General features: G+C 43.2%; 1 protein-coding gene across 2 annotated transcripts in view; it reads left to right on the top strand.

The window, feature by feature from the left end:
- MYO7B (myosin VIIB) overlaps window positions 1–14,453 on the top strand; it is a 48,836-nt gene that overhangs the window by 22,265 nt on the left and 12,118 nt on the right. For both annotated transcript variants that reach the window (XM_062582294.1, XM_062582293.1), the window contains exons 22-38: window positions 423–602; window positions 1,328–1,540; window positions 2,004–2,171; window positions 2,454–2,534; window positions 3,089–3,216; window positions 4,765–4,891; window positions 6,325–6,444; window positions 7,246–7,419; window positions 8,382–8,609; window positions 9,039–9,206; window positions 9,807–9,924; window positions 10,028–10,154; window positions 10,889–11,058; window positions 11,764–11,945; window positions 12,947–13,074; window positions 13,656–13,813; window positions 14,277–14,430. In XM_062582294.1, coding sequence (XP_062438278.1) covers window positions 423–602; window positions 1,328–1,540; window positions 2,004–2,171; window positions 2,454–2,534; window positions 3,089–3,216; window positions 4,765–4,891; window positions 6,325–6,444; window positions 7,246–7,419; window positions 8,382–8,609; window positions 9,039–9,206; window positions 9,807–9,924; window positions 10,028–10,154; window positions 10,889–11,058; window positions 11,764–11,945; window positions 12,947–13,074; window positions 13,656–13,813; window positions 14,277–14,430 — 2,624 coding nt within the window. The remainder of the gene's footprint in view (window positions 1–422; window positions 603–1,327; window positions 1,541–2,003; window positions 2,172–2,453; window positions 2,535–3,088; window positions 3,217–4,764; window positions 4,892–6,324; window positions 6,445–7,245; window positions 7,420–8,381; window positions 8,610–9,038; window positions 9,207–9,806; window positions 9,925–10,027; window positions 10,155–10,888; window positions 11,059–11,763; window positions 11,946–12,946; window positions 13,075–13,655; window positions 13,814–14,276; window positions 14,431–14,453) is intronic.

Here is a 14,453-nt window from a genome sequence, read left to right as displayed (position 1 = left end):
GGGACCAAGCCAAATACATGCACATTTGGAATATGGGGGGTACTTTAGACAAACATGCACATGCTATTACAGTCTCCTGACACAAAATATTTAAAATTTTTAAATAATACTTTTTTTTCATGCTAAATTAGGAGTGCTCTGTTTTTCTCTAATGCTCTGCTTAATGAAATAGTTCGTGAAAATGGCATTATTACTTAGAGGCCAACAGCCTGTAAGGACAGCTATTAGTGCACACTGGTAATGTGCTAGGTCTTTGTGACTGCTTACACAAGCAACATTTGGTTTCATAGCAGGCACTGCACTGCACTGGCAGAGCCACATCTCACTGTCATAACACCTTTGTAATTGCCTTTCATCCTCGTACCAACTTGTTCTAACTGAATGATGTTCCTGTCATGCTTAGCCAACTTTTTTGTTTAAAGGAACACCTGGCTGCTCTGGAAAGAGAAGAGAATGAAGCAAAACAAAGAAAGAATAATGCTCTTGCCAATAGACCGACAAGTTACGATGTTATCAGTGATCAAGAAATGGTGGACAAAATTTTTGGATTTTTACCTTCCATGATTGGAGGCCAAGAAGGACAGGCTCCTCTGGGTTTCGAGGTACTAAGCTGCAAAGTGGTAAAGGGTCATGTTCATCCCTCATGTAAGTCCATTCACTCTTCTGGAATTCCATCCATGTTCAATGAACTTTTGTACAGTGAAAGCACTGAACAATAACCACCCAAATGATAAATCCAGGCAGTCCCTTGAAGAACTGCATGCAGAGGTCAGCTCCCAAAAGCTTTTGGTCATCTGCAATTTAGGGATTGTGTGTCTTCAGAAATCACTTCACATTTGTTCCATTTCCTGAGTAGACCTTCTCTGATCTGTGCCAGTCTCTTCTTCTAGCACCAGCTACATATTCTGCTGCCAGTGCTTTTTCAGTGCTTTCCAGCTTACACACATATCTTGTGCAATTACTCCAAGCCCTTGAAAGTGACATTTGAGATACACTAGTCCTGACAGCTGTGGAGGATGGAATGGAGCAGAGAGAGGTAGGCAGAGCAGAGCAGTCTGGATTAGTGCAGAATGAGAGCAATGAGGTAGCGCCTGGGTTTTCTGACCCTACAGCATTCTTGGCCAGCTGAAGACCAGACCAGGGAGGCCAAATGGATGCATCTTGGAGGAACAGATCCTACATCACAATGGCCTGTTGGTAGCTACTTTGGTGATAGCTGGAGAGCCAAATTCCAGAGGGATTATGGCCAAGTCAAAAAAAATATGTTTATATAAAATATTATAGGTGGAGAGAAAGAATATATGCTTCTTCTGCATGTTCTGTGCAGGACCTGGAAACCCCAAAATCAAGCAGGCTGGAAGAGGTGGACCTGGACATGATTCCCATGAGTGTGGAGATGGAAGAAGAAATGGATGGCTTGGCAGAGTACACCTTCCCAAAGTTTGCAGCTACTTATTTCCAGGGATCATCTACGCATACACACATCCGGAGACCCCTGCGACATCCACTGCTCTACCATGACGACAAGGACAATGTTCTGGTATCTTGCTTCTTCTTCTTGGTGAACCTGCTCCCTGCAAAAGCCCTGGCTCCTACAGTTCCCTTCCTTCTTGTGTTCTTTCACATTTTCCTCTTGAGGGATGGGAGGATTGAGAGGGATGTTTTTCTTGATATTAAGCAGCCTTACATTATGGGGAGTCTCATGCTGCAAAAACATTGACATTACTTGGCCTTTTGTTTCTGGCCATAAGGGCTCCGGGAAGAGCTTGCTGCAGAGTACTGGTCTCTCCAGGTGGGTAGATGCAGAGTGCAGTTCAGCCAAGGTTTCGCTCACATGTGGTTGGAGATGAAAGGAAACTCCTTGTGTAAGTGGTGGGAGGGGACAGGGAATTTTAATAACTTGGAGTGGATAAAGAAAAAAATGGTTTTATCTAAAGAAGAAGAAAGGGAATGTGGCCATTGGTTCTCTTGGCAGTGTCTCATTGTGCTTTCTGCCACTGCAGGCTTCTCTGGTTGTGTGGGTCATCATCCTGCGGTTCATGGGGGACCTACCTGAGCCAACAATGTTTGCCAAGAATGTCACCACCAAGAGCAGTTCCATGATGACACAGATATATGACACAATTGGCAAGAAGAACCAGGTCCAATTCAGGAACAACAGCCCAAATATGGTGAGAAGAACAGGCTGTGTTTGTATTTTCAGGTTCTTTTCTTGGTTCCTGTGTTGTTCTACTGAGAGTGAGAAAAGCAAAGGAAACTTTGCAGGCTGTTGTACTTAGCCAGAAGTACCAGAAGTGAAAGGGGGTCCCTGTCCATCATGGGAGGACACTGCAGCTCCTTTGAGCAATAGGGGACAAAGCAAAAATGTTCCAAATTTGGCATCTGTCTTTTCTTAATGATTCATTCTTGCTGCACATTGAACTAATTTCCCATAACAATAACATATGTCATAGAGAGACAGCAGAAAGGATAACAAGATCTCCAAGGGGATCTCTTCCCTGAAGCTGAAGCGGTCCTCCAAGCTGACAGGGAAGGTAAGAGTTGGAAATACATTACTTTCATTAAGTCTCTTTACCTGGACCCCTATCTTCCACCTGGTGACACGTTACATGCCAGCAGCCTCCCAGCTGGGAACTTACTGCCCTGCCAGACCTGTGCAGCCCATCCAGTGTAGGGGATAGCTGGTTCACTTTCTGCCTTCTTTTAAAACTCTCTCTATATGCACTGATGTCATTCATTCCCTGGCAGATTCCCTTCACTCTTCCCAGTGGAGCATGACTCCTGAACACAAAGAACATTTTACTGTTGGGAATTGTTGGTATTACAGAATAGTTTGCTCAAAGCCCTGAGCAGAGCTAAGAACCACCTGCTTAATGCTTACAGGATAATACATGGAAGTTCTCCAAGCCAGTAAGAATAGTGCTGTAACATAAGATTTTGAGTTGAAGGTATGGTCTCTTCTTAACTGTTGCTTCAGTGAGCAAGAAAATTTAGTCAGAAAGATGGAGCATCTCTCATTTCTGAGAGAGCTGCCTGGTATGAGGGAAGGTTTCCAGAGCACTCAGGGGTTCTGCTTGGTTTATTTCAGGTGGCAAACCAGCTGAAAAGTGGAGAAGAGGCTTTCCAGGAGGACAGCTCAATCTCTGAGAGACCTATGTCTAACCTTGAAAAAGTGCACTTCATTATTGGCAATGCAATTCTGCGCCCTGCCATCAGGTACCTTCTTTCTAGGGCCAGCACCAATTACCTCAAGAATATACAGCATTCCCTTTCCAAAGCCAGAGGGAATGCTAGAAATGTCCCCCATTCATTTCTGGGGACTCCTAACCAAAAGTCCAAGTTAGTCACATATAAGACTGAGAGACTGCAGACCATGCACCCCTTCAGAGGATGGCTCATCTGTGTCTGAAGGGATGGAAAACATCTGCCTCACTGCCCTCCTGGTATCTTCATCTTAGTTTAGGTCACTTGTCTTAGTTTATAGCTTTCTGAATACCCCACAAGTATGCAATGGGGCAGAGCTCAGTCCTGTAACCCTGAAGGTGAAAGACAGTCCTAGTATGAGGGACATAGAAAAAACAGCAGAGAGAGCAACAAATATGGGGTTAACATATACTACAGAGATTTTTAGAACCTTTTTTTGAGCCGTGAAGAGATTTCCTCAAATCGAAGATAGTTGAAGGGCTGCTACTGACTATCTCAGCCACTCAAAGAGGAAATCCTGCTCGCAAGCTATGTGAGGATGGCATTTAGCCCAAACACTGTGTGAGCACGAGACAGAAGCTGGTAGATTCTGACCGGACCCTGCAAATCCTCTCCTCTATTTTGGGCTTGCCTGTTTCAACATACCTGATGCTTTTCTGTAACAAAACCCATCAGCACAGGCCCTGCCTCAGGCATGGGCTGCTTTTTTCTCTACTTAGTTGCTTTGTTTCAGTCAAGATGCTTCCAGAAGCAAAGCCTCATCTGGCAAAAATTGTCTTCAATGAATGTATGATAATGGTCACCAGCTAAGCATCTGCTCTCTCTGACTTTGTTTCACCATATGCCCCACCTGGGAGCACAGACCCTATCCACATTGTGTCCTCCCACATGAGACTAACCAAATATGTGTCCAAGGAGCCCAGAAAACTTAAGATGATTTTTTTAAAAAGCAGTTTTGTTTGTATGCTGATTTTTTGCATCTGTTTCCCATATGTCCTTGTTACAGGCAACTTGCATTTTTGGAAGCTCACTTTGCAGCACGCCTTCCTCTGTTCCTGTCCAAGGACTCACTCCACTTTTCATGCCAAGTTTCATAAAAGCTTACAAATCCTAGCATTAAGTAGGGTATCCCACTGTCTTTATTCCAAAATCCACAGATGAGCAGACAAGCAAAAGCTACGAGACACACACATCAGGTACTGTGAAGAGCTTAGGGGAGGTTTCATATATGGAAGGCAGCAATGAGCTACCACAGCTGGCTGGCCAGCAATTGCTATCTCGGCACAGCCCCACTGCTAGTCATATGAGGTAAATCCAGCACGCGGATTGCACTTGAACTGCTTGAGTACAAGGGATGGCCAAGGGCACAAGCCTTTTCCTATCAGTGCCCAGGATACACTTATTTCCCAGGATACAGGTGGTATCCTAGCTACTGTGATTCAAACTAGCTCAGATCTACTTCATCGTGCTACAATCATGCCAAGCTTGCAATGGAAATGTAGGTAAAGACAGTTTAGCCAGTGAATCATTATCATGTTGCTTTCACATGTTTTATTACAGAGATGAGATATATTGTCAGATTTGCAAACAACTCAGTGAAAACAGCAACAGGAGCAGCTATGCTCGAGGCTGGATCCTTCTGTCACTTTGCCTTGGTTGCTTTCCTCCTTCAGACACATTTGTGAAGGTACATTGCTCACTTTTCGTATAGCAGCTTAAAGGCCTCAGCTGCTCTGGTTTCTTATTTATTTTACTATTTTGATACAAATAGCCACACAAACTATTTGGCTGTCATAGCAGCTGGTGCTGTGATTTTTGCAGAAACTATTTCATTTCATATGCTTGTCTGAGAATTTAAATAAGTGATTATTGTACTGATGTTTACTTCTTTTTCATGACATGGCCTATGAGTCAGATTGTGTTGTTGATCATAGCCCTCATTTTACATGTTCAATTGTGAAAAATCTGGCAAATTTTATCCTCTGCAGTTCTGCTTTTCCAGCACTCTAAACCTATCTCCAGTTACGATCCTAGTAATTAAGCATACTCCTAAGTGCATGCAGTAAAACAAAGACAAAAAATCACCCTACATCTCTAAACCTTATAAAATCCAGTGGACCCTTGAGCTTTCCTACTATTTTTTTTAGATACGTTAATTTCTAAATGTAGGTAGATGGTAAATCTACTTCACCATAGTAAAAAACAAACTATGTCCCCAGCTTGACATCAGGCTTTCTCCTACGTCTTAAAGGCATACAGAATGCATAAAAGTATCTAGAGCTTTAGTCCTGCTTTACTGATACCCTAAATCAAATGGTTAATCATAAATACTGCCAAGTGGTTACTACTTGTAACAAACTAGACATAAGCCATAGACATATTTTGACAACAGTCTTTATCAAAATCTATGCACCATGTAGAATTCATGAAAGACTTGACTTCCTTTAGTTCTCTTCTCCTAAATTCATGCCCTATCCCTCATCATACTCCTAATCATGAAAATAACCAGGTGACCCAAACTTGCCCTAAATACAAATCAAGCATGTAAATACAACTCCGTGCTTACAACATCTCATCTAAGATATCTGAGCCGTGCAACCCCTGCAAAGCTCTATTTCTCTAATCCTTCTCTTCCAAAGTCCAATTTCAATCTTTGTCAACCATCAGTATTTACAGAGAGCTTAATAAAACTGAAAGTAACCATAATCTTCAGCCCTGACCTGCAGCTAGCTCCTTTCCTAGCTCTCTGTTTCATACAGAATGTCACAAAATGCAGGTTCTTCCATTGGAAACACTACCCCTACCCTTATCCTTGCCCCTAACCTAATTCTAGGAATAAACATTCTCAACTGTCTATTATTTACAGTGTAGTTAAAAATAAGGAATAGACTTATACTGATACAAATCTTCCCCTTCAGTCTAAAAACTTTGTAGACTGCAGGAAAACTTGGTGTCTTAAACCCTCCTTTTTCCAAAACATTGATCCCAACCCTAATCTTTAAGACTTCCTGGCAAACTGTTACTAAGCATAACCAATATTCTAGTGTATCAGCTGCACAATGTTTCTAGTATTTTATGAGCATTAGTTTTTCTTAACTCTCTCTTATGTTCTATGTCTAGTACCTGCTGAATTTCATCCATAATGGGCCCAGAGGCTATGCACCATATTGTGCTGAACGTCTGAGACGTACTTATGCCAACGGAACACGAACTGAGCCTCCTAGCTGGCTGGAACTTCAGGTGGCAATCCCCTCATTACTTAATTGTATTGATCTGTGTCGGTTCATGCTGGATTGCATTTCCTAACCTGTGTGGACAGATCTTCCTAAGTCTAATAATGGAAATCTATTGCACAAGAAGACTGAGGACAAGCTGCCTTAATCTGGATAGCTTCTTAGATTTGCCTCTTCTCTGGCTATTCAGTCAACTCAAATCCAACAGAGGATGTAAATTAAGAGCTGCAACACCTGATATGCAGAGTGATGCTTGCATCCACTCAAGAACCACAGGCTAGAACCAACTCATGAGGAATGCTCTTAACATCATCCTTGGAAAGGACTAAAAAGGGCTTATGCTCTTAAAATGAGTGTGATACGTCTGTATGATAGGGCTACATCGTCCTCCTCTTTCCTTTCAATGTCAGACTAATATTTACACACACACCCCATCCCATAAGTGGAGACCTCAGTTAATTCCTTCCTGAGCTTGAGTGACCCCCATCACCTAACACCTACCTTCCTAGGCAAAACACTTACTGCAGACCACCTCTCTGCAGCTGTGTGTAAGGCTGTGTTCAAAAGTCATAAGGCTCTGAGCTGTGGGAAGGAGGGAACTTGATTCCAGTGCTGCTCCAGGGACGTAATTTTTACTTAACACTCACCATGCACTGGAGAAATCATGTGGGCTTTGGAGATTCTCTTAATGATTGTTGACTAGAGCATACAATGTGTGGGGCTCTTAAATCTAAATACCTTCTTCTTCCTCCACAGAAAAGTAAGCTTTGCTCATAATTTTTATCTTTCATTTAACTCTGACTTGCAGGCAACAAAGCAGAAGAAACCTATTATGTTTAATGTCACTCTAATGAATGGCCAAAGCATCACTGTACCTGCAGACTCTGCTTCCATTGCCAAAGAGATCTGTCAGTTCATAGCAGATAAAACCAAGCTGAAGGATGTGTTTGGTTTTTCACTCTACATTGCTGTATTTGACAAGGTAAAGTGTAGAAAACCAAAATGAAATTTGCCTTCTTCTCTGTGGCTTCTGTCCATCCAGCCTGGCTGAGGATTCCCTCTGACCTCTCTTCTAGAAGCACCCCCAGCTCAGTCCTACACTAGAACCAAATCAATTGTCCCAGCTGAGTCTCAGGACCTGATAATCCTCTTTTGCCTTTCTGTTGGCTGGCAACTTGGCGTTTCCTGCTGCAGGCTTGGAAGGTTTCCTTTGCCAGGTCACACAGGTGACTCATGTCCTTGCTCTCACAGAGGGACAGGGCAGCACTGTGATCTCCCTGCTGTTCTGCAACCCTGCCTGCTGCTAGTCACACATGCAGCACTGCAGAACTGCTGGAGTTGGGGCAGGATTAGCGGACTCTAGGTTTCTTAACTCAAAAGACACATTTCCCAGCTGCACCATGGCATACAACTTTCTTGTCATGTGAATCAGTGCTGCTGATGCAGCCCCTATCATGTGGCCCATGCATTAAACACTAAGGTCCTAATCAGGACTACTGCTGCTGGCATTTTAGCTCTTTCCCCTTGTTTCTTTATGATAATAGTGCAGAACAGACATACACAGCAACATGACATCTTGGTGCTCACAGTTAATGCACTAAGTGCAAAGAAATTAATTCAGAGCTAGCACTATTGTGTAGATTACAGCAACACTTGCATATGTAGTTAAGAGGACATATAGGTGATAGGATATAGGTGATAACCAGAAGTACAAGGAGATAGACAAAACACTGCAAACCAGGGCTGCCTTGCTCTTCTCCCTTATCTCTTAACTTATTTTTTCCCAATACCATCCCTGTGCATAAAAATATACACAATTACCAAAGTATAACTATATATGCTTACCTTTTTTTTCTGTCAGAATATCAGGAGCTTTGAGTTTGTTGTCCTTCACTCAGATCCAAAGCAGGCATGCCAGTAAAATGCACTGTCCATTTATTCTAGGTCTGGTCACTGGGTGGGGGACGAGATCATGTCCTGGACGCCATCTCTCAATGTGAGCAACTAGTGAAGGAGCGTGGCACCCATGAACGTAATGCACCCTGGCGGCTCTACTTCCGGAAGGAAATCTTTACTCCCTGGCACAACTGCCAGGAGGATCCCTTCAGCACTGATCTAATTTACCACCAAGTCATTCGCGGTATCCGGTTTGGAGAATACTATTGTGAGAAGGTGGGTTTCCTTATTCATCCTCATAAAGAGACAAAACAATATAAAGGTTTCCAGCGTGGAGATGCAGGAAGATGGATGAAGTTTCCTGTTGGTCTGAACTACTTTTCCCTTCTAATGGACAATTTCTGTCCAGGTAAATTGTGTCAGCCACCACACTGGCAGTTGGAATACATTTTTAGGGGACTTTCAGTTCATGTGGCAGCTCGAGGCATGTCCAAAGGGGCTATTTGTGTCCCTTTTAAATATCTTTGCTATTATTCTCCTTGACACTGTGATTGTTTGATATCTCTCCTTATCCTGGAGTGCTGTCTAGGGTTACCAGACAAAAATAGAGAAAACCCGGTTCTTAAACTGCTTTCAAGGTTGAACAAGGCTAGGTGGACATTGTGACATCTTTCTAGAACTGTTTTAACAGATTAATTGTTTCAGGAGGATGATTTGGTGGAGATAGGTGCAAAATATTGTTACATCCAGTTTGGAGATTCTATCCACAACGAGCTTGTGCAAAAAGTGCTCCACGACTGTATCCCAGTGAAGCAGCTGAAGTCCAAGTCCCTGGAAAAGTGGGTGAGCCTGATAACCTACGCACATGCTAAGGTAAGAATCTTGTCTGGCAGTGGTGGATAACCACTCTTGAGTGCCAACTCCTGCTTCTTTCATCATTTCCATTTATGAGTAGTCTTTTGAGGGAAGAAGGAAAAATATCTAAATTTATCAATCACAGATAGGAGTGGGAGAGAGGGAATCTTTTCACTCACTCTTCCACAGATGGCTCAACAGAGAGGCAGAATGAAGAGAGAATAAATCTCTGAACAGAATGTCTTTTAAGGCTCTCTCTCAACCGCCTATCTGACAACTGAGTTAGGATGGGCATGGAATGGAATATTATTTTTAATCTGGATCTGGGTTATTTTCATGGCACCCAAAAAGTGCTAGACAAACAGACCGGTCACTGGGGATCTGAAGGGAATCTGAAGCCAACATGCCTGCTGGCAGCCTTAGCTGCATGTGGCTTGGGACCCTGGAGACTGTTCATTGTTTGACTTTCTGCGGGTGCATTTGATGTCAGGAATAACAGAGAGCTATTGGGACCCTCTGGGATCAGGTCTGCTCTTTATTATCTGCAGATACAATGTTTTGTAGATCATGCAAATAAGATTTCGCTGAGGAAATCTTGGATATCTTTTTATATTGCAGGCCCCATACACACAGGACCATCTTTCCCGTCAGACTGTGAAGGAACAGCTTGTGGATTTTGCTCGTTTTCAGTGGCCTTTGCTTTTTTCTAGATTCTTTGAAGTCACAAAGTTTTCAGGTAATGTCTGGAGCTTTGGAGTAGAAGACAGATATAAGATAATAGAGAGATAATAGAGGAGGACTTGTACAGCATTAATAAGGAGTTATTCCTGCATTTTCAGGTCCCAGCTTGCCCAAGAATCAGTTCGTACTTGCCATTAATTGGAAAGGTATCTGCTTCTTGGATGAGTCTGAAAAGCGGCTTCTTGAGCTGACTTTCCCAGAGATAACTGGCATCCACACCAACAGGTGAATGTCACAAAGAGACAAGATCCGATGAAGGCAGCTCTGCCCATATTCAGAATAAGGTCTGATGTAGGTGGGAGGCAAACTTTTTCTGCCTTTCCTCTAGGGGATTTGAGTCTGGAAAGGTAGTATAGCCTGGATCTGGGAAAAAGAGGGACAAATTCTGAGCAGCTTGTAAAGAAAGTACTGCAATGTCTGGACCTACCCAGTCAAAGGAAGAATGACCCTGCTCAGTCAGAAAGGTATAAGCACAGGCATGAATCAGGATAAGAATGGCCCAAATAACTAACATTGTTAAGCCAGCATTAGTTAATGCATACTGGGAGTTTGTATGCTTCTCAGGTGTGGTGGAGCTAAACAGGATTGCGATGGGAAAGAGGGTCACCATTGGTTTGGTCCTGGCACACATCCTTTTATCATATCACTCAGAACATAGGGCCTTACATAAAGGAAAAATACCTTTCTGTGAAGAGAATCACAGATTGAATTAGTTGCCTTGTTACTCCAATGGAAGGGTGCTCTTTTGTCTAGAATGAGGTACTTCTGTACAAAAATATGGGAAAATGAAGTCCAGAGTGAGTCTCAATCACTTCAGTCCTTCTCACCTTATTTATGAGAAGACAAATTAGGAGCTCATTCTCAGGGAGTTGCCTACAAGGAGGTACCTTGGCTGTGATTGCAGATAGCTTTGTAAGATTTTCAGATACTCTGGTAACAACCTGTTCAATAATATATAGGGCAGTGAAGTCATTTGGACAGAGCTGCACTCTCATCACACTTCGCGGCGAGGAGTTTGTCTTGACATCTGTCAACAGTGTTGTAATTGCTGAACTGGTAGTCATGTTCCTGGAAGGACTGAAGAAAAGATCACGATTTGCTGTGGCAATGCAAGAGAAAAAAACCCAAGGTATGTCTGATAATATTGCTGCAGAGCTGGGAGAAATCTTGAGAGAATGCATAGCACATGTTTGAAAGAGCTCAGAGAGGAGCAGAATGACCTCCACCCCATGCAAGAGACACTTTGCTCCAGGAGGAATGCATACAGATCAGCACAGCAATACAGAGCAAAAGACAATGTGATTCAAGACCCTTGCATACAAATTAGCCCTTCTTCTCCCTTCTGCTGCTTTCAATATTGTATTTAGATATTGCAGTTTCCAAGAACTCAGGCTGCTTGTAGTAGGAAGCTGGAGTGGGCTGCCTTGAAACATTTAAGTTTCACAGATATAGTAATCTGGAGGTTTCTGTGGAATACAGTTGCCTAGAGCAGCAAGGAAGTAATTGTGATATAAATATTAAGTCCATCTACTTATCACTAGTGATGAGTTAATTTCCATGTGTTGCAGCCAGTTCTACCCACTAATTCTGCATCCATTTGAATCAAATGGAGTTTAGCCATTGCCTTCAGTAGAATAAAATCAGGCTGGTAGAGCAGATTTCAGTGATTTCTCTGGAGTGTTACTGAGTTATAAGGCATCTTTACACAAAACACTTTCTATTGCTAATTGAATTCAGGCCTTGAAAACACCATTCCCTTGTCATTTGTATTGAAATCCCTTTCCATTTTCTTGGATAGACAAGCCTGAACAGTATTTCCTTATTCTGTTTTCAGAAGACCCTGCCATCCTGCCCTTCAAGAAGGGAGACTTGCTAATCCTCACTGATGACAAAAGGCTGGATGCAAACTCTGACTGGATCAATGCCCAGAATGAAAGGACAGGCAAAACAGGAAATGTGTCTTTAGAAGAGATCTACATCATTCCTTCCCTCACAAAACCATCTAGTCAACTGCTGGTAAGAAAAGCTTAGGACTCCTTTTGAAGAGGCTGGAAGAAGCCTGAACGTGAGGGGGAATTTCTGCACTGTGAGAGTGACAGAGCACTGGAACAGATTGCCCAGAGAGGTTGTGGAGTCTCCTTCTCTGGAGATATTCAAGGCCTGCCTGGATGCAACCCTATCTAACATGCTGTAGGTGACCCTGCTGAGCAGAGAGGTTGGACTAGATGATCTCCAGAGGTCCCTTCCAACCTTACTGATTCTATGATAAATGGTGTAACTGTGTTGTGTTAAATGTGATTAAATTCATAACTGGAAGACAATTGTTCCTCCAAAATCATGCAAGTTCTGTACCTCATATTTTATTCTCTCTTGTCTGAAAATGAAACTAAATCTGGCCTAGACTCTAAGGATAAGATTGCAGTTGCACAAAAACAATGACTTTCTAAATAATGGCCCATGCACTATCAGGAAGTTCAGTGCTTGGAATCGGTAGTAATTAATGAAAAAAGGTGTGCAGTTAAATTTTTCTGAATTCTCACTGGGTTGAGTGGTGATCATACACTAAGGCACAAGGGAAGCTCTGAATACAGTGGTTTCCTTTAAAGGAAGGTGCTTTTCAAGGCAGCCAACACAAGGTTTCCCACTGATCACTTTGCCAGCAATTAATTCTGTCTTTAGTTTTAAAGACTGAGTATATTGGATACTTTGCTAACAGGTAAAGAAAAAGTAGGGGAAAATCACAACAGTGGTGATCAGGTGCATTTTGAATGAGTGGTGTGCTCTGGATAATCACACACACTTCGATGGCTGCTCTTACTGGGTCTATGTAAATTGCTTTCTTGAGTCTCCTGCTCTCAAGTCTTTCTCCTCCTGCTGTCTGAAAATGCTTAGGGGATGTCATGTCTCTTGCTGCACAGAGCACTCAAGCTTGGTATGCACCATCTGTCTGTGTTCACTGAGTAACACTTCAGAGTCTTGTGTTAGTGTGACCTCTCTCTGTGGCTGTGTTCTTCCAGAATTTGCTGATGATGTCTCCAGACCAGAGGAGGACAGCTTCCCAGAACTCCCACATGGAAGAGCCTGATGAAGAGGATGTCAAAGTGAAGCCTTATACTCTGGAGGAGTTCTCTTACGAACACTTCAGGTGAAGCTTCTTGTGCTGGATGAAACTGCTCCCTGTGCAGTATGTCCCCTAGGAAAATCTCTAGTTGTTCTCCAGCAATCCTTAAAGCCTAGGATATAATTGCACCTCCTATTTTTGACCAAGTTTCTTCCCTTTGTTCCCTGTAATGAAGCATGACATTAGGCCTGCAGAGACGCTGGTGCCTAGTCTGCTTGTATCTTTTTTGCCTGCAGAAATGCAAAGGAAGGAATAAGAGAACCTCCTCTGGAATTTTTTCTTTTCCTTCCAGCAGGTCCTATGCTTAGTTCTCACCTCTCTCCAGCACTTACCAGCTAGCTAAGGCATGCAATATCCCAGGCCTTGGAAGATAGGGGGGAAGTTAGCTTTCTAAATCCTGTCTCCTTCTTGCAAACCTTCTCCCTTTGGAATCTAAAAGAAACTACGTTTCTGTGTTCTTGCTGGCGTGCATACTCAAAGGATACATGAGATCAACATCTTGGGGAAGACCATGCTCAGAGATAAGTCTTTGTGATAATGACTTCCTATGTTCTTAGCAGTACTGATCCAGTGCCTTTGTCTTGCCTGCATTTGTCTTCATTCAGGACTCCTGAGAAGGAATCCATTAGCAAGGCTGTTCTTCAGAAATCCCGTGGGCGCAGTCAGCTGTGGGCACACTCCAAGGAGCCCTTGAAACAGCCCTTGCTGAAGACAGCATGCACGGATCCTGATCTTCGGGACCTGGCCTGTCAGGCCTTCATTGATATCCTTTCACTCTTCTCTCTGGGCCTAAGAAATCTCAGGGAAAGGAAGAGCAGCCTCCACTAAACTTGCCTCCATTGGAATAATATCACATCCATTTTAAAGGGGTGCATCTACATTAAAGCAGATATAGGCTCTGCAAGACAAAAGTTAGCTTAGCTTTGTTTCCCTTATCTAGACAGAAAGAGATGCCCCAGTGCCCCATGGCCTGTGATAGCCCGCCTAACTGAGAACGTGAGGAGTGAGTGGAATTTACTGCATGTGCTCAGAGCAAGCAGTTAATACTGTACAAGTCAGAACCAAGCAGTGACTGCTGCTCAGGAATGGAGAGGGGGCAGGGAATAGGTTCAGTCCTTCCTTCCAGGATTTCCCACTCAGACCTGAATGGAGTCCCTTATGCTAGGATCTGATGATTCTTATTTACCTTCCAAAATTGACCTGCTTGTCCTTGACAGCACATCCACCCATCATGAAATTCATGGGGGATTACCCCTCGAAACAGGCACGCTCTTCTGTGGAACTCACCGACCAGATATTTGTGGCAGCCATCCAGGAGGAAATTCTGCGGGATGAGATATACTGTCAGATCATGAAGCAGCTGACTGAGAACAGAAACAGGTAGTTGCCTGGATGTACATGCC

Source organism: Rhea pennata, chromosome 9 (genome assembly GCF_028389875.1).
Source record: "Rhea pennata isolate bPtePen1 chromosome 9, bPtePen1.pri, whole genome shotgun sequence".
NCBI classification, from domain to species: domain Eukaryota; kingdom Metazoa; phylum Chordata; class Aves; order Rheiformes; family Rheidae; genus Rhea; species Rhea pennata.
The sequence above is the reverse complement of the archived record's forward strand: the minus strand, read 5'-3'. Positions and strand labels throughout refer to the sequence as shown.